The sequence below is a fragment of the Taeniopygia guttata genome, chromosome 11 (assembly GCF_048771995.1).
Source record: "Taeniopygia guttata chromosome 11, bTaeGut7.mat, whole genome shotgun sequence".
NCBI classification, from domain to species: Eukaryota; Metazoa; Chordata; class Aves; order Passeriformes; family Estrildidae; genus Taeniopygia; species Taeniopygia guttata.
In genome coordinates this window covers 11,423,559-11,449,214 of record NC_133036.1, presented here as the reverse complement: position 1 = coordinate 11,449,214, position 25,656 = coordinate 11,423,559, and the positions used below count along the sequence as shown (strand labels likewise).

Sequence of the window (25,656 nt, the reverse complement as noted above, 5' to 3'; positions counted from 1 at the left end):
GAGCATCCTGCTGCCTGTGAAGGCTTGTTTCTGTCCCTTTGCTGTCGCCTCAGCTTTGAAGTGCAGCCATTTGGGGAGTCACCTCACAGATGGGATCAGGGAGCAGATTCGAGGCAAGAATAACCATTTGGTCTCAGTCTGCCCATGGGAGAGTCTGGGGGAAGAGCCAGGGAGGAGAGAAACATCTTGAGCAGACAGAGCTGGGAGGTTAATCCATGTGAAATGAGTAATGCAAAAAGAAGCCCCACAATAATCCCAAGACATGTTGTCACTAGAAAGGGCAGAGGGGATGGAAGCTGCTCCAGGGGGGTGGGTGCAGGATGTGCAGTGGTCTCTTGGTTAATCCAGGTTGGATGGGGCTTGGAGCAACCTGGTCTAGTGGAACCCCATGATGGAGGGGTGGAATTGGATGATCTTTAAGGTCCCTTCCAACCCAAACCATTCCACGGTGCAGCTTGCCCCTCTCTCAGTGGAGCCCTGTGGTGGCCTGGTCAGTGAGGAAGACACTGCCTTGCTCTGGTGCCCAATTCCCCTGGGGGAATCCAGGCTGCCAGGTGAGGGGAAAGACTTGGGGTAAGCTCAGGTCCTTTAGCAGAGCACTTCAGGTCTCCTGTGGGGGTTCCTTCCTGCTTGGATGCAGCCACAGCCCAAGAGGAACAAGACCTCTCCTTTCTGACACCCAGGAAGGAGTGGATTTCCAGGCGTCTCTGGAATGGTCCCAGCAGATCCTGCAGTGCCTGGAAGGGAGGGGCACATCCTGGCCACATCTCTTCCATTCAGCAGAGGGAGGTGAGTCCTGTCCCCAGGGGCTGGAAGGATGGGTGGCCCATCCCTCGGGTTGGAGTGTCCCTGTGAGAAGGGGCTGCTGGGCCTTTGGAAGCAGCACAAAAAACACTTGTGTGAGAGCTGAGAACATCCTGCTCCTATCCCAGAGCATGGCAGACCCAGCTGATGACTGAACTCAGTCTTGCCCTGCTGGTAGAGAAAGCCTGAGGGGACAACTTGCTTCTTTTGCTGGTCCCACACGAAGCATCCTTATTTATTGTGGCCTGGAAGGAAACTGTGCAGCCCCAGAGGTAGGAAAGGTGAGCTGAGGCCCTCTGAAGGTGCTCAGTGCTTCTCCCTGTCCTTGCAGACCCTGGGAAGTGCCGTGTCCTGCGCAGCGCGGCCTCGCAGCGGCACACCCGGCTCCTGCCCCTGGCCTTCTACAGGTACCCACCTGCTGGGCTGGGAGGGAGCACGGGGGGATGTGGGTGCTGGCTGGCACCCACAGCAGCTGGCACGGAGGTAACAGCACTGCTGGCCTGCAGGTGAGCACAGTTACCTCTGTGAGCCGAGCAGGACAGAGCCTCAGCAGGCACGGTGCTGTCTGAGGAGCTCTGTACCTTCTGCTGAAGAGCTTTGCCAGAAGTGTCCCTTCAGCCCTGTGCTCCAAACACAAGGTTTTGGACCAGCTTTGCTTCCTGGTCTGGCCCTGGGACTCAAATCAGACCGGGCAGAGCAGCAGCTGTGTTTGCCTCGTGCCTGTGTGTGTCCCATGGAGGCAGAGCTAACAGAGCCCCTGTGTCACCCCTCCAGCCTCACCCCCAGCTTCCAGCCAGAGCTGCTCCAGCGGGAGCCGGCCTTCCTCAGCGTGGCACTCCAGATGTACATCCAGCTGCTCCAGCTCTTTGTGGAAGGGGAAGTCCTGCCACAGTCTGATCAAGACCCCACAAAGCATGTAAGCAAAGCCTGGACTCTTTTTTTTCTCCTGTCATAGACTCCCAGAATGGTTTGGGTTGGAAATGACCTTAAACCTCATCCTGTTCCACCCCATGCCTTGAGCAGGGACACCTTCCACCATCCCAAGGTGCTCCAAGTCCCAACCAACCTGGCCTTGGACACTTCCAGGGGTCCAGGGGCAGCCACAGCTTCTCTGGGCAACCTGTGCCAGGGCCTCCTCACCCTCACAGAGAAAAATTTCTTCCTAATATCCAGTCTAAATCTACCCCTCTCCAGCTTAAAGCCTCTTGTAACTGATCCTGTTCTTTAGCTCTTCCCCTGCAGCAGCACTTGCAGCATCTCTCTTGTTCCCACCTTCCATGCAGAGCAGAGGGAACTCCTGCAGGTTCCTCATCCCCTGGGGCAGAGAGGAACTGCCAGGGCTGCTCCCAAACCCAAACAGCCCCTGCCCGCTGAGCTGTGACAGCCTCGGGTGTGGCGTTGTGGCTTCTGCTTCTCTTCTGAAGCAGGGACTGGGCTGAGGGTGGCGTTTTGCCTCCATGGCCGTGTCTCTCCCGTGTGGTGCAGGATCCCTTGGAGCTGATCTCTGCAGCCCGGCAGTTCCTTCTGGGAGCCATCCCTCACTGCCCTGCCCAGAGCCTTGGCAACACACAGCCGGTAGGTGCAGTGCTCTCCCTTCTGTCTGGTGTGTGAGCTGGGAGCGCTGCTGGGGCTCCCTCGGGCACTGATCCCCTACCTGTGCCAAACTCCGTGTTTCCCTGACCCCCCTGGGGATGCTCCGTGCTTCCTGACCCCCCTGGGGATGCTCCGTGCTTCCTGACCCCCCTGGGGATGTTCCATGCTTCCCTGACCCCCCTGGGGATGCTCCATGCTTCCCTGACCCCCCTGGGGATGCTCCATGCTTCCTGCCCCTCCTGGGGATGCTCTGTGCTGCTCTAACTCACCTGGGAGCAGGGGGACACCTGCTGCTCAGCCGTGCCACATCCTCCACGGCTCCCAGCACATCCCACCCTGCCCTCGTGTGGCCGTTCCCACTCGGTCCGAGGGAATTTCAGGCACAGCCACGGGCATCAGTGGAAGTTTCCCCGTCCTCTGCCTGTGCGTGGCTGAGAAGGCAGCAAAATGCCCCGGTGTTGCTGGAACTGGCTTTGGGGAAGCAGGAGCAGATCTAAACTGGCTCCCTGCCCTCTCCCCAGCTCCTCAGCGCCTGTGAAGAACTCGACCCAGAGCTGGGAGCCACCCTTCTGCACTTCTCACGGCCTTCTGCGGATATGGAGCTGGAGGAAGAGCTGGAACTGTTCTGAGGAATGGACTCAGCCCAACACCTCACTTACACCTAGCACATGGAGCCACCTTTCTCACCCATTTTTTTTTCAAATTACTTTGTAAATAATTTATTACAAGCATAACCATGAAGCTCTTGTTACAATAAAAAGTAGGTTACAAATTTTCTGTTTAGACTTGCTTTGGGACTCATAATTATGTTGTTGTTGTTGTTATTTTTTTTTTCCTTCTTTTCCAAAACAAAATGTCTCCCTAAAGTTGTCCCACTGTCCTCTGTCCCCCTTGAGCCCCTGGGGGCACCTCTGTGCAGGCAGGGAACAGATGTGGTGGCTTCCAGGACGTGTGCGTGGGGCTGGGGACACGGAGGGGCGCTGCCAACGTCCCCTCCCCTGGGATTAGACACTCTTAGTACAACACTGCTGAATCAGACGAGAGCATGGGAATCACTGCATGAGAACAAGCCTTTTCTGAGCGAGCTGAAGCTAATTCCACCGAGTTCTTTGGGAGACTAAAACGTAGATTAAAAATCTCCAGTGCCATAACGGCTTCTACGGGGCTGGGTGGGCTGGGCACACGTCCCCGGCCCCTCAGGTGGGCTCGGGCTCCGCAGTCACTTCTGGCTTCACCTCCTGGCCTTCGGCAGTCCCTGAAGCAGTGAGCAGCAGGATGGGCTCTGGCTCCAGCGGCTTGGCTTTGTCCTGAGTCTGGGTCAGAGGGTGCACCATGGACATGTGGACGTTGAGGTTATGGGCCTTCTCGAAGCGCTTCCCGCACTGGTCGCAGGCGAACTCCAGCTCGGCCTCGGCTTTGTGTTTGGTCATGTGGTACTTGAGGGAGGCGCGCTGGCGGCACTGGAACCCACAGATCTCACACCTGCCGGGGCAACGGGGGCTCAGCACCGGCCAGGAGCAGCGCCGGGGCTGGAGCGGTGCTGGGAATGGACATTTCATTGACTCACAGAATCCTGGGCTGGTTTGGGTTAGGAGGGAGCTTAAAGCATATCCCATCCCACCCTCTGCCCTGGGCAGGGACACCTTCCACTATCCCAGGCTGCTCCAAGCCTCATCCAGTCTGGCCTTGGACACTTCCAGGGATGGGACTCCACACCTTGTGCCAGGGCCTCACCACCCTCACAGGGAAGAGTGACTTTCCAATATCCCATTTAAACCTGCCCTTGTCCTGTTACTCCAAGACCGTGTCTCATATCCCTCTCCAGCTCTCCTGGAGTCCCTTTAGGCCCTGCAAGGGGTTTTAAGGTGTCCCTGGAATCGTCTCCAGCCTGAACACACCCTGAGAACACTCTGAGCCTTTCCTCATAGCAGAGGTGCTCCATGACCCTGTCCTCATTCATTCCGTTTCAAGTGACCCAGCCAGCCCCAGGCAGGGTTTGCATCCCAGAATTACTGCGCCAGGGTCAGTGACTGACCCCTCTGATCCCCGCTGGCATCACTTACTGCAGGGGCTTCGCTCCCGAGTGCCGCATCTGATGGACCGAGAGGTGCTTGCGCTGCTTGAAGGTCTGCCCGCACTCGTCACAGATGTAGTTCCGTACCTCTGCCACGGACACGGAACAGTCACGGCTCTGCCACCCGCACCCGCAGCCGCCCACGTTCCCTGTGGCAGCCTGAGCCCTCCCCTGCACACCAGCGCGTCCCAGGCACACCGGGAGCCCCGTCCCCCTTCCCCCAGAGCCCCAGCACAGGGAGCCACGAGGCTCTGGGCGCCCGTGCCCTGCCAGCTGCTGGCACTGACCCGTGTGGATGAGCTTGACGTGCCGCTGCAGGTACCGGTCGATCATGAACACCTTGTTGCAGCCGGGGTGAGGGCAGGGCCTCTCCCGCATCTCCTCGTGGTGCTCCTTGATGTGTTTCTGCAAAGCGAGGACAGAGCTTCTGACAGGGAACAACCACCTGGATCCCCAAACACCGAGAACACCACGTGCAGAACAAGGATTTGCATCCCAATCCACCCCTGGCACAGGGGCTGCAGCTGGACACGCTGGACCTGCTCCAAGGCTGCTGTGAGCCAGTGACAGGCCTCCAGGACAGGAGAAACAGGGAGAGCCAGAGCAGATTGGAAAAGGCCAGGACTCCCAGCAGGCTGCTTGTAGTGGCTCACTAAAAGCCGAGCAGGGTGGGGAATTAAACCCATCAGGGATTCTCTGCTGACATGGAAGTATGGGACAGCAGCAGAGCCTGAGCTCACCTTCATGCCATCAGCCCCTCTGTAGACAGCGGTGCAGCCCTGGTAAGGACACTTGTAGATGGTGGGCAGCTCCTCCCTGCAAGCAGAGGTGTGTGAGGTGCTGTGGGTGTGGGGCTGCAGCCCAGCCCAGCTCTGACAGACCCTCCTTACCGTTCACATTTGATTTTTTTTTTCCAGCCTGGCTTAGGACCTGGCTTCTTCCTTATTTTGGGCTCTTCCGCCTTCTTTGCTTCTTTACTGTCGCTTTTCTTGCCAGAAACCCTCCAAGAAAGAACCAGGACAGAGGTTTAAGATTTGATCTTGGTTTTAGACCCACCAAAGTGTCCTCAGCTGTTACCCCTGCCTGTGACCTGGCACAGCAGGAGCACACACAGCCTCAGGTACATGAGCCACTGTGGCTGTGCCAGGCTGGGGATGAGGGCCCAGTTTAACCCAGTGGGGGCCTTGGGGCCATCTCTGTGACCCCCAGGCAGGAATGTGTAGAGAACAGAGCCTAAGGACAGACATGTCAGCCCCACAGGGGTGGGCACCAGCCCCCCACCCCTCCCACCCCTCCCGAGAGCCCCTTACTTCCTCTCGGGGTACGGCTCGAAGGAGTCGTCTGAGGATTGCACGTTTCTCTTCTCGCTTTCATCGTCGCTCAAGAAGTCCCTGAGAGAGAGAAGCTGCCCTTTACCAACGTGACCTGGGGCTGACCCTCGGCACCAGCAGCTCCCCATTCCCAGCACATCCATCTCCCCACGGCACGTGTCCTCCTCCCCGTCCTCTCCCCAGCAAACAGCGCCGGTGAACGCAGCGAAGACCCAAACCAGGTCCTTTTAGGGCTCAATCTCTGCAAGAATAATCAAACCACTGTCAGGAGAACAAAAAAGCGGCTGTTACTGAAAGGCTCTATTCATGGGTGAGGGATGTGGCTGCTGCTTCCTCTACTGGGAAAAGGAATTTTGTGGAGCAGGAATGTCACACAATTGTCTGGCGCAGGTTAATGAAGCTGCGGGTCGTTCTGTATTCCCTCAAATGTAACAGCCACGTTTGGATTTTTCTTTTTCCTCCTTTTAGGCCTGAAGCCATATAAAAAGAAAATTAATTCCTGAAGACAGGAAATAGGCAATAAATCGTTGCAGCCCTTTTAATGTGACAGCTGACAGGCTCAGCTGACACTGGGGTCACTCTGCACTTGGCCCTTTAGGCTCCCAACGCCTGGATTCGTGTATTCCAAACACCTGTGTTGGACTGAGCCAAATCCTTGCTCACAAAGGCTGCCAGGTCCCTCCCTCTCCCATTTCCCAGTTAAAGGCTCTCCCCAGGAGCAAATGGGAGCCACCCCATGCCTGTGCCTGCATTCCCACTCCCACTGCTCTCCCGCAGCCCCAGCTGCAGAGGGAACCACCCGGAGCTGCCCGCACGGCTCCTTCCCCAGCAGAGAGGGGACAGAACAGGGCCAGGATTGCTGGGAGCAGCCCACAAACATGGAACACACGCGTGTGCAAACCCCCCAGAGCAGAGGAGGGAGCTCAGAGCCTCAGTGCCGTGAGCTCCGTGAGGGCTGCAGCAGAGCCGCCGCTCTGAGCCCCCCGGTGCCGGTGGAGAAGGAGCTCTCCGGGCTGGGGAGTTCCCGCTGGCAAAGAAGACATTTAGGCTATTTTAAACCCACTCTTCTCTCACCCCTCAGAAAGGTCACTGAACTCGTCTTTTACCCGCTCATCCGACGTTGCAGACAGAACCTGCTTCCCACTCAACTGTCCTAGGGAATGAAGGAGAACACAGTGCGTTACAAGGAAAAGCAGCAGAGCCGCGGCGGCCGAGGAGGAGCCGACTGCTCCGGCTGCGCTCGAGTGGTCACACCGTGGGGAACACGATTGTTTGAACCAAACTGTCCCCTCTGCCCAGAAACGGCTCGCCCTGTGCTCCACCCTGGCCCTGCAGCTCCCAGGAGCAGCTTTTGGTTCCTCCTGTGACACCTGTAACCGAAAGAATTGTCCCCAGGCAAGTCCCAGCTGCCATTCTCGTGTCCAGCAGCAGACACCTCCCGTGGGTGCTGGAACTAAACACAGCCCCACTTCTGGAACATAAAATGGGTGTTAATTCCTCGCTTCTGGAAGTGGTGTTTGGGGCAGTGCACCCAGCCCACACCCACTCAGCAGTTTTCCTTTAGGGCCAGAAGGGCTCCCTGGGATTCAGCATCAGCTGATGCGCAGCAGGGAAACCCAGCTTCAGGGCTGAGCCGAAAGAAACATCGGGAGATGTGGTGCTGAGGAACCACTGACCATTCCATACCCCCAGGAAGAGCCTGGCAGCAGGGTCTCCCCTCTATCAGAAGGGGAACAGCACACAGGGCCAGGTGTATGACCCCGTGTTCCCCTGTCCCTTCTGCATGGCTCAGCGTCCTCCCCCTCAATCAGAGGCCAATCTCTGAGCACTTCCCAGGAAGATCTGTGCCCTCCTTGAGGAACAGCAGTCTCCAAGGACGGGGCCCAGCCCCTTGTCACCCCCTGGGCCAACCCTCCAGCTGCCTGTCCTTCCCCTGAGGCTGGGACAGAGCTCAGGAAGCAAATCCCTTACGTGTGGCAGGGCTCAGAGGGGAGATGGGCTGCGGCAGGGCCTGCTCCCGGACGGAGGCTGCGCCGTCCAGCTGCGAGGCAGGCGGGTCCCTGTCCTGCGGCGCCTCGTTCTCCACACTGGCCGTGGTCCCTTTGCCGGCGGGCTGCTGGCACGGAGCTGTCCTTGCTGGAGCACGCTGGGCTTTGGGAGCAGGAACAGCCTCGGCACCGTCCGCCCCGGCCCCGTTGTCAGTCAAGCGCTGCTGCGCCGGGCCCTTGCTCCACTCCCGCTTGACGGACAGGGCGTTGTCGAGCAGCACGGAGCTGCAGTCCGAGTCCGTGTCCATGACGTAGTCGTGGCCGTCCCCGCAGCCCCAGACGGCGCGGATGATGCCGCAGTACTCGGAGGAGAGCACGCTGCGCAGGCCGGGCACCGAGGCGCAGCTCCCGGCGTGCGCGTGTGCCCACGTCACCAGGCTGCGCAGGCACTGCGGGCTGGACGTGATCAGGTCAACTGGCCGGGGGAGAGGCAGCAGAGTCAGGCCCGGGCACGGGGGGACACGGAGGGGACAGGGATGTGGGGCTGCTCCCCCCATGAGGCAGGTGGGAGCCACCCCAAAGGGCTGCACCGGGGCAGTGCCAGCGCCTGCCAGGATCACAGAACCACTGAGGCTGGAAATGAGCTCTGAGATCACCAAACCCAACCAAAAACCACCACCCTGTCATGTCACATCTGGTCTTTCCCTAAACACCTCCAGGGACAGTGGCTCCGCCACCTCCCTCCACCATTCCCAGCTGAAAGGGTATTTCCAATTGTCCCCAGTGTCCAGCATCAGCTGGGATAGGCCTAGCACCACCACCCAAATCTGTTCTGCCTGCTCTTCCAACCCCCGGGGTGAGCCTCTGCCTGCTTGGCCCAGCTCAGGAAGGTGAAGATACTCCTGGGCAGCCAGAGGGAGGAAGGAGAACCTTAACCAGCGGTGTCACCCCCCTGGGACACGGTCATTTCTCACCACCATCAACCCCAGCCGGGGTGGGAAAAGGGCAGTGGGCACTCACCCAGGCAGGAGGCACCTCCTTCCATACCCGGCTGCGCCTGGACCCCGCTGCTCCTGCAAAAACCAGAGCGGCACAGTGGGATTTGGGCGGCGCGGAGGGACCACGCGGTGGCACGGCGGCGAGGAAGGCCACGTACTTTCCTTTGGGCTTGGCACGGCCCGTGGGCGAGGCGTTCACCCTCTGGATGAAGGTGCGCAGGACACTGCGGCACTTGTAGAACTGGGCATGGCATTTCTTGCAGACGAACTGTGGCAGCGCGGGGTCCTGCCGCACCGCCACCCCCAGCAGGCGCTGGAAGTCGGTGAAGAACACCTGGTCCACGCGGCGCTGCTTCTCCGAGGTCTCCCCCAGCACCGGCACCTTGCCGAAGGCGTTGCGCAGGCTCCGAGAGGAGAACTTGCCGTGGCACAGGCGGCAGTAGCCGCTGCTCAGGGCTCGGCCGATTCCTGCCCGGGAGGAGCAAACGCGGCTGCTGAGGGATGGCTCCGGGGCACCCAAAGGTGCTCCCCTCCCCTTCACCCCAGCCGCCGGCAAAGCACGGCACATCCAGGCAGGAAAAGACCCTTCTGTCACGGGCTGACCCCAAATCAGCGTTTCTGGCCGCACTGTCCCAGCGGCAGAGCCTCCCCTGCACTCTGGGGGTCCCGGGACTCTGCCAGTGCCTTCCCCTGGTTTCAGCAGCTCTGCCCCCGCGTTTACCCCCCGACCATTTACAGCTTTACCGCGTCCCTTGGCTGCCCCATCCCTCAGCTCCCCGGAGCGGGCAGTGTCACCCAGCAGTGTCACCCAGCAGCGTCACCCGCGGCATCCCCACGCTGCGGGATAATCTCCGTCCCTCCGCTCGCCCCCGGTGTGACGGGAGCCCCGAGCACAGCCTCCTCCCGTTCCAGCCGTGCCCCACCGGGGCTCTCACCGCACCCCGCGGGGGTGGTGACAGCGGTGTGACAGGGCAGCACCTCTCGGCGGACGGTCCTGGGGGGCTGAACCCCCCGTTTGTGCGTGCCCCGTGTGCCACCCGGTGTCCCGGGGCAGCGCCGGTGTCCCGGCACCCACCGGAGCCGTTGGAGATGCCGCTTATCTGCTGCCCCAGCTGCAACACACCCGGTATCAGCCACCCCAAACCGCAAACCGGGATGGCGGGAGGGTCCCGACCACGCTCAAACCGTGAAGGAGAGAGGGACCCGAGCACCCCGAGACAGCGGGAGGTTCCCCCGCGTACCGAATCCCTCCTTACCTTGCCGTTACCGGCACCGGTGTGTTCAGTGTGGGAAGAAACTCCACACAGACGGGCAAACCCCGACCTGCCGCCCGCTCGGCACCGAGCCCCGGGACGGGGACGGAGGGATCCCCGCCACACCGAGGGCTCGCCCGTCCCCGGTCCCCCCGGTGCCCCGCCGCCCCGCCCCGGTGCCCGCGCTCGGGCCTCACCTGCCTCCGGCGCGCAGGCGGCGGCGGCCGCGGGGGGCTCGGCGGGCTCGGAGCCGCGGGCGGCGGCGGCGGCGGCGGCGGCGGCGGGGGCGCGGCGGGGCGCGGGGGGGGCGCGGGGGCCGCCCGGGGCCGCCAGGAACCGGCCGCGCCGATCGCGCTTCATCGTCCCCGCCGGGCCCGCGGCTCCGCCCGCCCGCAGCGCCCCCGCCGGCCGGGGGGACCGCCGCGCCCGGTCCGCCCCGCCGCGCTCCGGGCGGGCCCGCGGCCGCCGCGCCCCGTTCCGGCCGGCCCGGGGCCATGGCCGCGCCCGGCGGCGCTGAGGGGCCCGCGCCGGGCCGGGGCGGCCGCGGGCTGCAGGCGGCCATGAGGGCGGCCAGCGGCGCCCTGGGCATGGACAGCGCCGGGCGGAGCAGGGTGAGCGCGGACACGGCCGGGGAGGGACCCCCGCGTTCGGCGGCATCCCCGGGACTGCGGCCCGGGCTCATCCTGCATCCCCGGGATCAACTCCCATCCCCGGCATCAACCCCCGGGCTCATCCTGCATCCCCGGGACCAACCCCCATCCCCGGGACTGCGGCCCCGGGCTCATCCTGCATCCCCGGGATCAACCCCCATCCCCGGCATCAATCCCCGGGCTCCTCCTGCATCCCCGGAATCAACCCCCGGGCTCATCCTGCATCCCCGGGATCAACCCCCATCCCCGGGATCAATTCCCATCCCCGGGGCTCCTCCTGCATCCCCGGGATCAACCCCCATCCCCGGGACTGCACCCCCGGCCTCCTCCGGCATCCCTCAACTCCCTCCGCATCCCTCGGCTTCATCCGCCGGCCTCACCCCCAGCCGCGGGGCAGCACCCCTGGGTTCATCCTGCATCCCCTGGGCTCATCCTGCATCCCCTGGGCACATCCTGCATCCCCTGGGTTCATCCTGCATCCCGGGGCTCATCCTGCATCCCCTGGGTTCATCCTGCATCCCCTGGGCTCATCCTGCATCCCGGGGCTCATCCTGCATCCCGGGGCACATCCTGCATGCCGGGGCTCATCCTGCATCCCCGGGGCTCATCCTGCATCCCGGGGCTCACTCGTATCCGGGCTCACTCACATCCCGGGGCACGTCCCCGGACTCACGGCCCACCGGGGCACTTCCCCACTCTGAGCCAGCTCTCCGGGCTACCCCGCATCCCCAAACTCACCACGTCTCCCACTGGGAGCCGGAGCTCCGATCCCCCCAGGCCGGGGGGTTCCTGGGGTCCCCGCTCAGCCCCCACCTTGGCAGGAGGCGTACGTGGAGTACCTGAAGAGCATCACCCTCATCGCCCAGGCCCTGCAGGAGGAGGCGGCAGGGACAGGTAAGGCAGGACCCCGTGTCCCCCCCATCAAACCAGGGCTGTGCCCTCACACAGCCTCCCCGCAGAGAGCAGCGAGGGGGTCACCCCTGACACCCCAAAACTGCTGAAGCTGGCGGAGCAGTGCCTGGAGAGGGTCAAATCCATCGCGGCGGCGCTGGGTGAGTGAGGGGTGGGGGTCCCGTGCTGGGCAGCCGGGTGCCCACACAGGGGTGAGGCACAGCCGCCTGTCCTGCCCCCTCCCCAGGGAAAGCCGGGGTGAAAGCGGCTGCACAGGAGCGAACCGGGGGCCCTGCGGCCCTGCCCCGGCACCGCCGGGTCTGCTCGGACGAGGGGGGGAAGCTCTCGCCGTTCCTGCCCCCGGAGATCTTCCAGAAGCTGCAGATCGCTGAGGCACAGAGCGCACGGAAGTACGGGGGGGGGCTGGGACCCAGAGCTGGGACAGTGGGGCTGGAACAGAGCCTGGTGGAGCATGGGGGGCTGCTGTGGGCTGGGATACGGGCGTTGGGATGTGGGGGGCTCAAACACAGCGGGTAGGACATGGGGGGTTCAAACACAAGGGTTTGGGACACAAAAACTGCGACACGAGGACGGGCGGTGGCCCCGTGCCCGCCTGGGGAGTCACGGAGCAGGATGTGGTCCTGGCACATGTCCTGTGCCCTGTGGCGAGTGCTGAGGCCGTTCCTGCAGGGAGCTGACCCCACTGGAGGAGGCCTCCCTGCAGAACCAGAAGCTGAAGGCGGCCTACGAGGCGCGGGTGGCGCGGCTGAACCCGAGCCAGGCCGTGCAGAAAACATCCCTGGCAAGTGCGGGCTGGGGAGGAGCTGGGAGCTGGGCAGAGCCGGCAGCCAGGCAGGGAGAGGGTCCCTGGGGGAGCCCCGCTCCCCACCGGTGGCCGTGGGGTGTGGGTGATGTTCCCAACTGCTCTCCTGCTCCGCAGACGCTGTCCCTGCAGCGGCAGATGATGGAGAACCTGGTGATCGCCAAGGCCCGGGAGGAGACTGTATCCTTCCCAGTGGGATTGTTCCCAGTGGGATTGCTCCCAGTGGGATTGCTCCACCCTGGCCTGGGTGTCACCGACCCCACACAGGCCTTTGGGGTCCCAGCTGGGGATGGAGGAGGGCAGAGGGCAGTGGGTGAGCACGGTGGTGGCTCTGGACCCTTAACTGTGCCCGGCCCAGCTGCAGCGCAAGATGGAAGAGCGGCGGCTGCGGCTGCAGGAGGCGGCCAACCGGTGAGTGGGGCTGTCACCGCAGGGACCCTGAGCTCTGGGGACACCCAGCAGTGCCCTCACTGGCCTGGGCTGTCCCCAGGAGGTTCTCCAGCAGCGTGGCCCTCACCCCTGAGGAGCAGGAGCAGCGGGCGCTCTACGCTGCCATCCTTGAGTATGAGCAGGACCATGTGAGTGAGTGAGTGTGTGCCAGGGGCTGCTGTGGGGCTGGAGGCTGTGCCGTGGGGCAGGAGGCTGTGCCATGGGGCAGGGGGCTGTGCATGGGGCTGGAGGCTGTGCCGTGGGGCTGGAGGCTGTGCTGTGGGGCAGGAGGCTGTGCATGGGGCTGGAGGCTGTGCTGTGGGGCAGGAGGCTGTGCCATGTGGCAGGAGGCTGTGCATGGGGCAGGAGGCTGTGTCACAGGGCAGGAGGCTGTGCCATGGGGCTGGAGGCTGTGCCATGGGGCAGAGTGCTGCACCATCCCCATGACCAGCCCTGAACACTCCCCAGGACTGGCCAAAGCAGTGGAAGGCGCAGCTGAAGCGGAGCCCTGCGGATCTCTCAGTGGTGTCAGGGCTCTTCTCCTGCCTCCTGAGGTACTGCTGGGCTGGGCACGGTCCTGCCAGAGCGAGGGGGCTGCAGCTGCTGCGGGTGCCCCCCGCCCACCCCATCCCTCTGCCCACAGCTGCCCCGAGCACCCCATCCCGCAGCTGCTGCGGCGGCTGCAGTGTGCGGTGTACGCCCGGCTCTACCCGGCCGTCAGCCACGGCCCCGCTGATGCCTCTCCCGCCTCCCCCTCGGGTCTGTCCTTCCTGTCGCTGGACGCGGGGGGCTCCTCGCTGCCCCCCGAGCCCGGGACCCGCCGGCTCCGGGCGTCCCGCAGCCTGCACTGCATGTTCTCGGTGCCCGAGCACGGCCCGGCCGCGTTGCGCCACAGCCGGTCCAGCACCCCCCTGGCCGACAGCGGCACCCCGGGGCCCGCCGAGCCCCCCGAGACCCCCCGGGAGAGCTCCTTCGAGGACCTGGAGCGGTTCCTGGCGTCCCCCGAGGGCTGGGCCCCCGCAGAGCCCCCGGCCAGCTCCGCACAGGACACGGCGCTGCTGGAGCTGCTGAAGGGCGTCGTGAGGGACATCCACAACGCCATCGGTGAGGGACAGCGAGGGACTGGGGGTGGGCAGGGGGTTCTCCTGCACCCCGGGGCACAGGGTGGGCAGGACAGGGGGTCCCAGCATGCCTCGCCCTTCCAGACAGGCTGCTGGCTCTGACTCTGCTGGCCTTCGAGGGGCTCGGCACCGCCGCCGGCAAGGACCAGTGCCTGGCCTGCCTGGAGGAGGCCTTCTTCCCGCCGCTGTGGGCCCCGCTCCTGGCACTCTACAGGTACCATCACCCGCCTTGGAGCCTTGGAGGGTACCGCTGACCCGTTCCTGGCACCCCCATCACCTCCGTGCCCACAGGAGCGTGCAGCAGCCCCGCGAGGCGGCCCTGGCGCGCAGCATGGAGCGGCACCGGCACGCCGGCCCCGCCGACATGGGGCTGGCCTCGCGCCTCTTCCCGCCCGGCGCAGGCCGGCCCGCGTACGCCTCGGCCGTGCAGGACCTGCGCCTCATCCCGCTGGAGAGCTGTCCCCGCAGGAAGCTGGAGTGCATCGGTGAGCGGCGCGGGGGACGCGGGGCTGGGGCCCAGGGCTGGCCGCAGTGACACTGATGCATTCCCTGTGCCGCAGTGCGGGCCTTGCGTGGCATCTGCGAGTGTGCCGAGGAGTACTGCAGCACCCGCGACGCCCGGAGCATCGCCGCGGCCGCCATGTGAGTGTGGGAACTGCGGAGCAGGATGGGCCATGTGGGGCAGCTGTGGGGCAGGTGTGGGGCTCCCAGGAGCTGCACAATGAGGTGTTGGCATGCCAGTCCCTGTGGCCACCGTGGCTGATGGCTCCTTGTTGTCACAGCGGGGCAGACGACCTGCTGCCCATCCTGTCCTACGTGGTGCTGCAGACGGGGCTGCCCCAGCTGCTCTCCGAGTGCGCCGCCCTGGAGGAGTTCATCCACGAGGGGTACGTGCCGGGGTGCCGGGCCATGCAGGCACCGTGCGCTCGGGACACCGGTAGGGCTGAGCCCGGTGGGTGTGCTGGTGTCCCGGTCACGGCAGCATCCCCGCCGTGCCGCGGTGGTGACGGTGTTGGGGTGGGCACAGGTACCTGATCGGAGAGGAGGGGTACTGCCTGACGTCCCTGCAGAGCGCGCTGTCCTACGTGGAGTCGCTGCAGTGAGGAGGGGGCGCCGCGGGACCCCCGCGCCCCGGGCAGGTGCTGCCGCCACCCGCGGGTCCTCCCGCCCGCCGGGGGCGCTGTGGCGCCGGGACCGGCCCCGCCCCGCCCCGGGGGCGGAGCCACGGGCGGCACGCGCGTTCCGGCCCCGCGCGCGCGGAAGGGGAGCGGGAAGGGAGCGCGAGCGGCGGGAACGGGACCGGGACCGGGACCGGGGCGGGCGGGGGAACCGGGAGCGGGACCGGGGACAGGGGACAGGCAGGTGCGGGGGGAACCGGGACCGGATCCGGGGACAGGCAGGTGCGGGGGGAACCGGCACCGGAACCAGGGACCGGGGACAGGCAGGTGCGGGGGGAACCGGGAGCGGGACCGGGAACCGGGGACAGGCAGGTGCGGGGGGAACCGGAACCAGGGACCGGGGACAGGCAGGTGCGGGGGAACCGGGACCGGGAACCGGGGACAGGCAGGTGCGGGGGAAACCGGGAGCGGAACCAGGGACCGGCAGGTGCGGGGGGAACCGGGACCAGGGCGGAACCGCGGGCCGGGTGGGAACACCGGGAGGCCTCGGCGGGGGGCTACGGGGGGAACCAGGGCCGGCGAGTGACACCGGGAGGGCTGGTACCGGGAGGCCTCGGGGGGGCGGAGTTCCGGGGCTGAGGCTTCGGCGGGGGATCTCACCGGTTCGGGAGGGGGTACCGGGGTGGGGTCTCACGCCGCTGCACCCGCAGGATGTGTGCAGGCTCGGCGCTGCGGCAGGAGCACCGGCAGGACTACGGGCAGGAATTGCGGCAGGAGTTCCAGCAGGAGTACCGGCGGTCGCTGGAGCGGGAGGCCGGCCCCGCCGGGACCTGCCCCGGCCCCGCCGTGGCGGAGCGGCTGCGGCAGCGGCTGCAGCGGGAGCCGGCGCTGCTGGAGGCGCTGCAGGAGGATGCCCTGGCACTGCTGGCCCGGGGGCTGCGGGACCACCCCGAGCCCGGGCTGGCGCTGCGAGGCTTGGCCAGCGCCTTCCGGCTGCTGGAGCTGGCGGCCGTCAACCTCTACCTCTTCCCGTGGCGCCGGGAGTTCGGCACCATCCCGGTGAGGCCCTGAGGTGGTACGGGGTGTTGTGGGGGTACCCAGACACCCCCGGCCACGCTCCCCGCTCTCCCTGCAGACCTTCTCCGGCGCCTACGTGCACCTGCTGCGCCCAGCGCTGCCCGAAGCCGACCTGCTGCGGAGTTTGGGCCGGCTGGGCTACGAGCGGCGGGACCGGCACCGCCTGGCTGTGGGCCGGCTGCCGCCGGGGCCCGCGCTGATCGCCGCCGCTGTGGGGTTCCTGGCCTGCCGCCTGGAGTGCGAGATCCTGGCGGAGCTGGCGCCGCGGCTGCCCCGCGCCGAGGAGCTGCTGGAGGCACGGCATGGGGCCGGGGGTGCCAAGGGGCGCCTGGAGATGCTGCAGGACCTGGGGACGCGGCGCAGGGCAGCTGCCGACTGCGGTGACGATGTGGATCTCTACCGGGAGAGGCCAGACAGCCCTGAGGACACGGGGAGCAAGGACACAGCCCTCCCAGCGCTGTGGAGGGACCCTCAGGATGTGCCCAGGAGGGGCTGGGGACGCTGTGACAGCACGCTGGGGCCAGAGCCTGTGGGCAGCGCTGATCCGGACGCCTCCTCTCGCCTCTTCCCGGAGCAGGAGCTGGTGGGTACCGGTAGAAATCCCCAGGTGCTGGGGGAGCTCCATGATTCCCCCCAGGCCACGCCAGAGCTGCCGTGCTACCAGCTGCACTCGTGCCTGCACCGGGGCATGCTGCCCTCGTACTGCTGCAGCACCTGCCGGCAGCTGCACGGCGGCGCCTGTGCCGTGGGCCACACGTGCCGCAGCCGGCACCGCGGCCAGGAGCTGCGCGGGGAGCGGCAGCAGCGCCTGTGGCTGCAGCGCACCGAGCTGGACATGCTGCTGGCCAAGGGCTCCGCGCCCCGCTCCTGACACGGTGGCTGCTTGGAACAAGGACCCAGACTCGTCAGCCCCCGGCCCTGCTGCAGCCTGGGCACTGCTGCTGTAAATTATTCAGTGCATCAGTAAAGTGGCTGCCTCAGCACGGGGTGTTCTGTCCTGGTGAGGGGGACAAAGATGCCCGGTCCAGGGGCAGGGGCTGCAGTGATGCCTGACAGCACAGCACCCTGCAGGAGCAGCTCCTGTCTCCCCACGAGTGGGGCACAACCTGGGGTGTCATGGAGGCATCCTTGTCCCCAGGGTGACACAGAGGAAAGGAGAGCAGAGCCACCAGCTTCTCCTGCTGGCACCTAAAAATGGAGCCACTCCACAGAGTGTTGTCACAGATGCTTTTATTGATGGCAGAGTCGGGGTTCCCCCCCACAGACAGCACAAACCAGGACCCGCCTGGGACAGGAATGATCCTGCCAAGCCTGGGCGTCCCTGGGCCCCACCTCTCCTGGCTCTGGGGCCACACTCACCCAGCTGCAGACTGGAGCCTGCCCCGTCCCGCATGGGCTGACGGATGGAGGAGCCGTCCCCATGGCGCTGGGACTGTTGGGCTGAGGGAATCCACCTCAGCCAGGACACACCACTCCTGGTCCCTGGGGACAGCTCAGGGCTTGCTGCGCTTGGCCTGGCTCTCCAGCGCCGTGCCGGCCGCCCGCTTGTTCCGGTGGTGAGGGAAGGTGGGCATCAGCTCCGGCTCACAGGCTGTGGGCACAGAGAGGGGTGAGCAGGCCCCAACACCTCCCAGTCCTGCCCTGCCCCAGGACGGGCAGTACTTACGCAAGGGCTTCTCCTTGAAGTAGGAACTCTCCAGGCAGTCCTTGGCCGTGGCCCTGCGGGGACAAGGGTCAGTGGCAGGGACCATCCCAGCCTGGGGGACAGCGTGGGGCAGGTTCCCTGCCCTACCCATCCACCTCCTGCCCAGCTCTTACCTTTTCTTGGGGTCATACATGAAGAGGAAGTTGAGCAGTCGCAGCCCAGCCTCCGAGAGCCAGGGAAACCTGTGCTTCAGGTTGTTGTAGGGCTGTTTGCGCAGGGTGTACTGGGTGGCCAGCGGCAGCTTGGAGAACCCCTGGGGGAAACCGAGTGTCAGGAGGAACCAGGGGGGCAGCCAGGGGGAAAGGACAGTGGGAAAATGGGCAGGGAGCTCTCACCGGCCAGATGTTCTCGTTGGGTGTCCCCAGGAGCTGCACGATGAGGTCGATCTGGTGGATCTCGGAGGTGCCTGGCAGCAGCGGTTTGTGTGCCAGCAGCTCGGCCAGGATGCAGCCAGCAGCCCTGCAGAGCACAGGAGCCTCCCCAGTGATCCCCCTGCAGTTTGCAGCCCCCCAGCCCCCTCCAGGCAGCCTCAGCCCCTGCCATTACCACATGTCAATGCTGGTGGTCTGGGTCGTCATGCCCAGCAGCAGCTCCGGTGCTCGGTACCTGCACAGGGGACACCCGGTGTTGGAGCGAGCACGAGCCCGTCCCACGGGGAAAACACACCCTAACCCCAGCCACTCACCACAGAGTCACCACTTTGGGGGTCATGGGCTTGGGGGGCATCCCGTAGGTGCGTGCCAGGCCGAAATCAGCTGCAACAGAGAGCGGCAGTGAGGAGGGAGCCCGGCCGAGCTGCGGTCACAGCACAGAGCAGCCACGGCTGGGGGCAGGTGCTGGGACTCACCTATCTTCACACAGCCCTTGTCGGTCATCAGCAGGTTGGAGACCTTCAGGTCCCTGTGGGAAACAGCAGCTGGAGCTGAGAGACCACACGGAAAATCCAATCCCATCCTTCCACGGCCTCCCTGCCCGTGCTCCCTCCCCAAAGCCCCACCCAGAGCTGCTCCTGATGGTGCCACTTGCTCCCAAGACATGGGAGGTGTCCCCAGACACCCCTTTGTCCCCCCAGCTCCATCCTGCCACTCCCACCTGTGGATGATGTAGTTCTCATGGAGGTACTGCAGGCCCTTGAGCACCTGCAGGATGATGCACTTCACCTGGGGACAGAGGACAGGAGCTGTCACCTCTGTGGGAGCAGCACCAACTGGACAAACCCACACAGCCCAAACCCACTGGGGTGTTCTGCAGTCCCTCCATCCCTATATTCTCCCAGGGGGTTCTGGGTGGGCATTTTCTCCCAGCTCTGTCTCCCTGACAGTGTGTTCCAGCCCCAAACCGAGCCTGGAAAGTTCCTGAAGGCTTCACTGGGAGTCAGCAAAGCCCAGCTCCATCAGGAATCCCTGGAATCCCCCAGCTCAAGGTCTAGGGAGCCCTTCACAGCGCCCACATGTTTTGGCAGGAATGGCAGCACCTTCTAAGAGGTGCTGAACCCAAATCCTGCCCCAGCCTGTACCTGAGCCTCTGAGAAGGGCGTTTGCATGTTCTCCAGGAGACTGGCCAGGTCCTGCTCGCAGTATCCCATCACCAGGAAAATGCTGTGGAGACAAGGTAAGGTCAGAGCCTCCCCCAGGACAGCTTTGTCTGCCGAGGCAGCTCAGGGCTCCGAGGAAGGCTTGGAAGGAAAGGGAGGACAGACAGGGGACTCTCACCTCTCCAGGTGGTTTCCGACAACCACGTCCTTCAGCTCCACAATGTTGGGGTGCTGGAGCTGCAGGAGCAGGGTGATCTCCCGCAGGCTGCTGATGGGCATTCCTGGGGGAGAGAGGAACAGCCATGCTGCAGGAACTGCCTGGGCAGGACAGGACACAGCAGGACAGAGCAGCCCCTGTTCCTCCTGCTCCTCCATTACCATCTTTCTCGTTGTCCATCCGCACCTTCTTCAGTGCCACCGTCTCATCAGTCAGCGTGTCCCGGGCACGGTCTGGGGACAGCACAGGTCACATCAGCACCAGGACACACACCTGGCTCTGTCCCAACCTCGCCTCAGCCGCCCTGCTCAGCCACAGGGGAGGAACTAGGCGAGCTTCAGGCACCTCCCGACCCCAACCGTGCTGGGATTCTCCAAGGGGGAATGGCTTCCCACTGCCAGGGGCAGGGATGGATGGGCTATCCCTAAGGAATTCCTCCCTGGCTGGGTGCGCAGGCCGTGGCACAGGGCACCCAGAGAAGCTGGGCTGCCCCTGGATCCCTGGCAGTGCCCAAGGCCAGGCTGGACGGAGCAGCGGGATCTGGTGGAAGTGCCACCCCCACCCCCGGCAGGGAGGGGAGCGGAATTAACTCAGATCCCTCCCGGTCCCGCACGGCCCCGGAGCCGCCCCCGCCCGGGAAGCGCTGCCCGCACTCACACACGATGCCGTACGTGCCCTCTCCGATGCGATTCAGCTTCTCGAACTCCTTCACGCTGCGGCACCGTCCCAGCTGCAACCAAGGAGCGGCCTAGAGGCGGAACGGCCTCAGGGCCCCTCACCGGCCCCAGGACCCCTCACCGGCCCCAGCCCTCCCGCACCCGCGGCACTCACCCGATCGGCTGCCGGAACCTCGAAGAAGCCGTCGCCCCGCAGTCGCCGCAGGCGCAGGGGCTCCAGCTCTGGCTCGGCCGGTGCGGATCCCGGTGCAGATCCCGGTGCCGGTCCCGCCTCAGCCGCTGCCATGTCCGCGATGGCGCGTTCCCTCTGCGCACGCGCGGTATTATCCCGCCGCAGGCCCCGCCCACCGCCAGGCCACGCCCACACGCATTAAGCCCCTGGAAACCGTTGTTAGAGAGCGACCAATAGCGAGCCAGGCCCGGGCTGGCCCCGCCCCTAATTGGCCCCGCCTCCTCTCGGCCCCGCCCCCAGTCCCTCCGGCCGCGCCGCCGCTCTCGCGAGACCCAGCGCGCGCACCCCGGAAGCGGCGGCAGCGCTACCCGGAAGCGGCGGCGCCACCCGGAAGCGGCGGCGGGCAGGATGGACGGTACCGGGGGGGGATCAGGCGGTATCGGCGCTTCCCGGCGGGGCTGGGGCGGGTGGAGAGGGGTGAGGTTGGGGGTGAGTCTCGGAGCCAGAACTGGTGGCCGAGACGTGTGGGCGGGGTCCCCGGTCACCCGCTCCCGGTACCGGTCCCGTCGCTGACACTGTGCTCTCCTTCCTTTCCAGACACGCTGTTCCAGCTGAAGGTGAGAGCAGCGGAGGCCCTTCCACCTCCTTTCCGTCCCGTATCGCCGGTCCCGGGAGAGTCCCGGTGCCGGTTCCACCCCCGGGGCTGCACCGGCGGCGGGACCGGGACGGGAGGAGGCCCCGGCCGGAGGGGTGACCGGGGGTGCCGCGGGCAGAGGGCCGGGCAGTGGCACGGTGGCACAAAGGGAAGCAGCCCTGGCAGTGCCCAAGGCTGGGCCGGACACTGGGGTTTGGGGCAGCCTGGGGCAGTGAGAGGGGTCCCTGCCATGGCTGGGGTGGGACGGGCGGGCTCTGGGGTCCCTGCCATGCCTGGGGGGCTCTGGGGGGCTCTGGGGTCGCTGCTCCTGCCCCTCGCACCCCGCTCTGCCCGCAGTTCACGGCCAAGCAGCTGGAGAAGCTCTCCAAGAAAGCCGAGAAGGACTCCAAGGCTGAGCAGGCCAAAGTGAAAAAGGTGTGTGGGGCTGGGCTGGAATTCCCCCTGCTGCAGGCCCTGGCTGGCAGGATGGCACACCCAGCCCTGGCAGGGCTCACCTGCTGCTGGGGGCACCCAGCTGTGTCCTGCTGGGAGCCTGTGCCAGGCTGTGGGGAGCACTGTGCCAGGCTGTGGGGAGCACTGTGCCAGGCTGTGGGGAGCCTGTGCCAGGCTGTGGGGAGCACTGGTGGCCTGCATGCTTGGGATGGATGGATGGAGACAGAGATCTCTGCAGGCAGATGTTGAAATATCTGGTTTATTGTGAAGGGAGTGGGTGTGGGGCCTTGGAGCAGGAGCAGGGACAGACAGAGATGTAACAGGGGCAGGAGGGGATGCCAAGAGAGCCTCCAGCCCCCCGGGCACACCTTACAGGGGGCTCCAGAGTGGGCACAGAACAAGACTTGGGTGAGTGGGATCACAGGGGAGGGTTACAGGTGTGGGATAACCTGTATATTTTTGAGGGGTGACACAGAACATTCCATCTGACCCTTGGATCTGTCTGTAGGTCAGAAGGGGGGTTGCCTTCCACTGGCTAAACTGTTCCTGCTTTTTCTGGTGGTTTAGCAGCCGTGGTTTGGTATCTCAGCACTCATTCTCAGCTCAGTCTCGCTTGTCATTTCTGTATTTCCCAAATCCTTTTGCCGGGCAGTGGCACCCCCTAAGCTTTCCCATGTCCCTTCCCCGGCAGGCTCTGCAGCAGAAGAACGTGGAGTGTGCGCGGGTCTATGCCGAGAACGCCATCCGCAAGAAGAACGAGGGGCTGCACTGGCTGCGCATGGCCTCCCGCGTGGACGCCGTGGCCTCCAAGGTGCAGACAGCCGTCACCATGAAGGGGGTAAGAGCCTCAGCAGGCAGCTGGGAGCTCCAGCCCCACCTGCAGCTGTGTTGGAATCTGTGGGTATTGGTGATTCCGAGATTGTAGAAAGTCTCTGTCTGTCAGCCCCCTGCCAAAGCAGAAGCCATAATTGGTCTGTGCTGTTTCAAGGTTGTTTATTCTGTTTATCTCTAACATGTTCTGCTGCCCTGCCGCAGCTCTGTCCTGCAGGGCAGCGTGTGGGGCTCTGCTCTCAGTGGGATGGTACAAACATTAAATACCACAAACTCCCTGTGCTGGATTTACAATAACGTGCCAATATCTGTCACCTACGTTAGACAGTGTGTCCCCAGCCTGAACCAACAGAAAAATGCCAACACCACAGTGAAACATGGAGGGCATGAAGAAGGAGAAAAAGGACAAGGCACACCCAATTTCCTCCATCTTGTCCCCTCTGAACCCCTAATCTAGAATCCTAAAATTTTACTTTTGCACCCGTGCCACACTTAATTATTACTCTTATCAAACACTCAGAGCTTGTAATTCATCCTGTAAGATTGAAAACTCTTTTCCATGGACAGAGATCACAGCCAGTGTCTCTGGGGGCTCTGTCCAGGGGGGTTCCTGACCCCTGCCAGGGTCCCAGGGCAGCCAGAGGGAAGCCCTGGATTCCCACAGAGCTGCTCCTCTCGCTGCTTCCAGCCTCCCCCAGCTGTCTTCTCCTCCAGAATGATCCCAGCAGGGCTCCCTGTGCTCTCAGACCCCCTCAGACAGGTCCATCTGAGCTGGGATGGCCTCAGGACGCTGCTTGGGTTTGTCTGTAACCCTCAGAGCGTTCCTGAAGGAATCTCCTCTTGCAGGTGACGAAAAACATGGCTCAGGTGACCAAGGCTCTGGACAAGGCCCTGAGCTCCATGGACCTGCAGAAGGTGTCGGCAGTGATGGATAAATTCGAGCAGCAAGTGCAGAATTTGGATGTTCACACGTCGGTGAGTGCCAGGAGAGGGAGGGTGGGATGGCAGGGGATCCCTGCCAGGTCTCCAGGCCGGGCAGGGGGACAGGGCTGTGTCTGTCCCAGGTCATGGAGGACTCCATGAGCTCGGCCACCACGCTGAGCACGCCGCAGGAGCAGGTGGACAGCCTGATCGTCCAGATCGCCGAGGAGAACGGGCTGGAGATCATGGACCAGCTCAGCCAGCTGCCCGAGGGGGCCTCGGCCGTGGGGGAGAGCTCCGTGCGCTCCCAGGAGGAGCAGCTCTCCCGGAGGTTGGTTCTGTCCCAGTCCTGGGCACTGCCAGGAGCCCTCACTGCCCTGAAGGGGGAGAGTTGGCCCTTCCTGGGGTTCCCTGGACGGGCTGGCTGCTCCTGAGCTGGGGCTGTTCTGCTGCCCTGACCCCTCTGCTCTGCTGCTCTCCCTGCAGGCTGGCTGCCCTGCGGAACTGAGCCCTCCCTGGGCCTGTGGGTGGCACTGCTGGAGCGGGACCCCCTCCTGCAGCCCCCCAGCACCTCGGGGGGTGACAGCCCCTCCCCGGGCCGGCGGCGATCCCGGTGGGAACCCTGTGCTGGATTGTGGGGGGCTGTGTCTGGGGGTGCTGCTGGTGGCGCCTGCAGAGCCCCAAATCCCGCTGCTGATGAACACTATGGGGATTTCCCTGCCCGGGGGTGCTGCTCCTCTGCTGCTCCCTGCCCCGAGCAGAGCTGAGGGCCGAGTTCCTCAGGAGCTGGCTGGGAGGAGCAGGAGAACCCTTCCCCTCTCGGCTGTGGAGCTGGGGAGGTCGGTGCCTTGCAGGCAGGGGCGGTGACAGCGGGCTGTCCCCTCCCTCGCTGTCACTGTCCCCATGCCCTCTGCTGCTCCGTGTCCCCCCCAGCCCCGACCACGAAGTGCCCTTTGGAACGCCCTCCCCTTCCCAGCCCTCTGCGTGTCAACCCACAGATTCCCCGGGCACTGCCAGCTGGAAATGGGTGTCCCGGCCCTGACTGCCAGTTTGGACCAGTGAGGACCCATGTCCAGCACTGGGAGCGGGTTGCAGCAGCTGTGGTGGCTGCAGACACGTCCCCAAATGTCCCCCTGTGGGTGGGTGTGACAGGGAATGCAGAACCATCCCGGGAGCAGCTCTGCCTCCATCCCTGTGCCTCGTCCCTGGATATCCTCTGTCCCCTTGCTGCTGGCACCGGGCCGGGAGCTGCTCTGCGTGTCCCCTCCCTGTCCCTTGTCACCTTCCCCTGGGGCTGGAGCTGCTCTCCGTGTCCCCTCCCTGTCCCTTGTCACCTTCCCCTGGGGCTGGAGCTGTTTGTGCCCCTCTGCTGGGTTGCTGGGAGCTCTCCAGGAAGGAAGCGCTGTTTCCTTTGGGTCTCCCAGGAGGAGCTGTCACCTCTGGGGGATGTCACAGGGGCCACTTCCCGCTGCGTTGATTGCTTTCCCTGAGTTCAGTGGCCTTGGAGCGTGTGGCTGGTGACACAGAGCCTTCCTCGCCACCGAGGAGGAGGAGGAGGAGGAGGAGGAGGAGGAGGAGGAGGAGGCAGCTTGGGCTGCAGCAGAGCCCTGGATCGTGTCCCACTCCTGATGGGCCGGGTGGGAGGCTGGGGGACCCTGGAGATTTGTGCCTGGCTCCCTGCACGGTGTCCCCGCAGCGCTGGGGGCTCCAGACCTGCCCCTGTCCCCCTCCCTGGGCTGTCCCTCTGTGGTTTCTTTGGTGGGTTTTTTTTAAGCTTGTCTTATTTGCCTTCTTATTGCCCAAACCGTGTCCACGCCCTTCTGTGGGTTTAAATAAACAATCTCTGAACACCCCAGTGTGTGTTGGGGGTGTGGATGCAGACGGGGTCTGTGGTCCCCCTTGTCTCGTCGTGTCCCCTGCCCTGCCACAGGACCCCTTCCCTGCTCCCTCCCTTCCTTGCTCCCTTCCCTTCCCTTCCCTGTTCCCATCCCTTCCCTGTTCCCTTCCCTTCCCTGCTCCCATCCCTGTTCCCATCCCTTGCCTGCTCCCTTCCCTTGCCTGCTCCTTCCCTTCCCTCTTCCCTTCCCTGCTCATTCCCTTCCCTGTTCCCATCCCTGCCCTGCTCCTCTTCCCTGCTCCCTTCCCTTCCCTGCTCCCTTCCCTTCCCTGCTCCTTCCCTTCCCTGCTCCCATCCCTTCCCTGTTCCCTTCCCTTCCTCTTCCCATCCCTTCCCTGCTCCTTCCCTGTCCCCGCTCCCTTCCCTTCCCTGTTCCCATCCCTTCCCTGTTCCCATCCCTTCCCTGCTCCCATCCCTTCCCTGCTCCCATCCCTGCTCCCATCCCTTCTCTGCTCCCATCCCTTC

At 64.6% G+C, this 25,656-nt stretch overlaps 6 protein-coding genes across 10 annotated transcripts in view; 4 read left to right on the top strand and 2 right to left on the bottom strand.

The window, feature by feature from the left end:
- FANCA (FA complementation group A) overlaps positions 1-3,180 on the top strand; it is a 33,136-nt gene extending 29,956 nt beyond the window's left edge. For 2 of the 3 annotated variants that reach the window (XM_072934274.1, XM_072934275.1), the window contains exons 39-43: positions 684-789; positions 1,136-1,211; positions 1,579-1,720; positions 2,290-2,379; positions 2,919-3,180. In XM_072934274.1, the coding sequence (XP_072790375.1) occupies positions 684-789; positions 1,136-1,211; positions 1,579-1,720; positions 2,290-2,379; positions 2,919-3,026 (522 nt within the window). In that variant the 3' untranslated portion in view covers positions 3,027-3,180. Of the gene's footprint in view, positions 1-683; positions 790-1,135; positions 1,212-1,578; positions 1,721-2,289; positions 2,380-2,918 lie in introns of those variants that run through there. The other variant, XR_012057706.1, reaches the window with a different exon arrangement.
- Positions 3,088-10,436, bottom strand: ZNF276 (zinc finger protein 276). Its single transcript, XM_041718567.2, has 11 exons — positions 10,239-10,436; positions 8,947-9,256; positions 8,811-8,863; positions 7,774-8,265; positions 6,877-6,955; positions 5,782-5,862; positions 5,362-5,472; positions 5,212-5,287; positions 4,759-4,876; positions 4,461-4,560; positions 3,088-3,879 (listed from the first exon to the last, which is right to left on the bottom strand). Exons 1-11 carry the CDS (start codon positions 10,399-10,401, stop codon positions 3,594-3,596), a joined length of 1,869 nt encoding a protein of 622 aa, XP_041574501.2. The 5' UTR covers positions 10,402-10,436; the 3' UTR covers positions 3,088-3,593.
- A 57-nt stretch (positions 10,437-10,493) lies between these two features.
- On the top strand, positions 10,494-15,920 carry VPS9D1 (VPS9 domain containing 1). The gene is made up of 16 exons (XM_030282167.4): positions 10,494-10,652; positions 11,513-11,585; positions 11,651-11,743; positions 11,830-11,992; positions 12,273-12,384; positions 12,523-12,585; positions 12,764-12,816; positions 12,896-12,983; positions 13,303-13,388; positions 13,478-13,938; positions 14,040-14,169; positions 14,247-14,440; positions 14,516-14,597; positions 14,738-14,842; positions 14,983-15,094; positions 15,784-15,920. The coding sequence occupies exons 1-15, from the start codon at positions 10,536-10,538 to the stop codon at positions 15,056-15,058; spliced, it is 1,896 nt and encodes a 631-aa protein (XP_030138027.4). The 5' UTR covers positions 10,494-10,535; the 3' UTR covers positions 15,059-15,094; positions 15,784-15,920.
- On the top strand, positions 15,598-17,133 carry SPATA2L (spermatogenesis associated 2 like). Its single transcript, XM_072934209.1, has 2 exons — positions 15,598-16,132; positions 16,209-17,133. Exons 1-2 carry the CDS (start codon positions 15,785-15,787, stop codon positions 17,019-17,021), a joined length of 1,161 nt encoding a protein of 386 aa, XP_072790310.1. The 5' UTR covers positions 15,598-15,784; the 3' UTR covers positions 17,022-17,133.
- Positions 17,134-17,363: 230 nt separating this feature from the next.
- On the bottom strand, positions 17,364-20,601 carry CDK10 (cyclin dependent kinase 10). 2 transcript variants are annotated; one of them, XM_030282168.4, is made up of 13 exons: positions 20,438-20,601; positions 20,264-20,336; positions 19,768-19,839; positions 19,568-19,670; positions 19,372-19,453; positions 18,948-19,015; positions 18,703-18,755; positions 18,541-18,610; positions 18,402-18,461; positions 18,191-18,314; positions 17,969-18,108; positions 17,817-17,869; positions 17,364-17,741 (listed from the first exon to the last, which is right to left on the bottom strand). In XM_030282168.4, exons 1-13 carry the CDS (start codon positions 20,567-20,569, stop codon positions 17,644-17,646), a joined length of 1,128 nt encoding a protein of 375 aa, XP_030138028.4. In that variant the 5' UTR covers positions 20,570-20,601; the 3' UTR covers positions 17,364-17,643. The 2 variants fall into 2 exon arrangements, with proteins under 2 accessions (XP_030138028.4, XP_030138029.1); XM_030282169.4 differs by lacking the exon at positions 20,264-20,336 and having other exon boundaries at positions 20,438-20,526.
- Positions 20,602-20,695: 94 nt separating this feature from the next.
- On the top strand, positions 20,696-25,149 carry CHMP1A (charged multivesicular body protein 1A). Of its 2 annotated transcripts, none has more exons than XM_041718580.2 (7): positions 20,696-20,891; positions 21,053-21,072; positions 21,447-21,524; positions 22,234-22,380; positions 23,220-23,348; positions 23,438-23,625; positions 23,781-25,149. In XM_041718580.2, the coding sequence occupies exons 1-7, from the start codon at positions 20,864-20,866 to the stop codon at positions 23,800-23,802; spliced, it is 612 nt and encodes a 203-aa protein (XP_041574514.1). In that variant the 5' UTR covers positions 20,696-20,863; the 3' UTR covers positions 23,803-25,149. The 2 variants fall into 2 exon arrangements, with proteins under 2 accessions (XP_041574514.1, XP_030138031.1); XM_030282171.4 differs by having other exon boundaries at positions 20,741-20,870.
- The last annotated feature ends 507 nt before the right edge of the window (positions 25,150-25,656 follow it).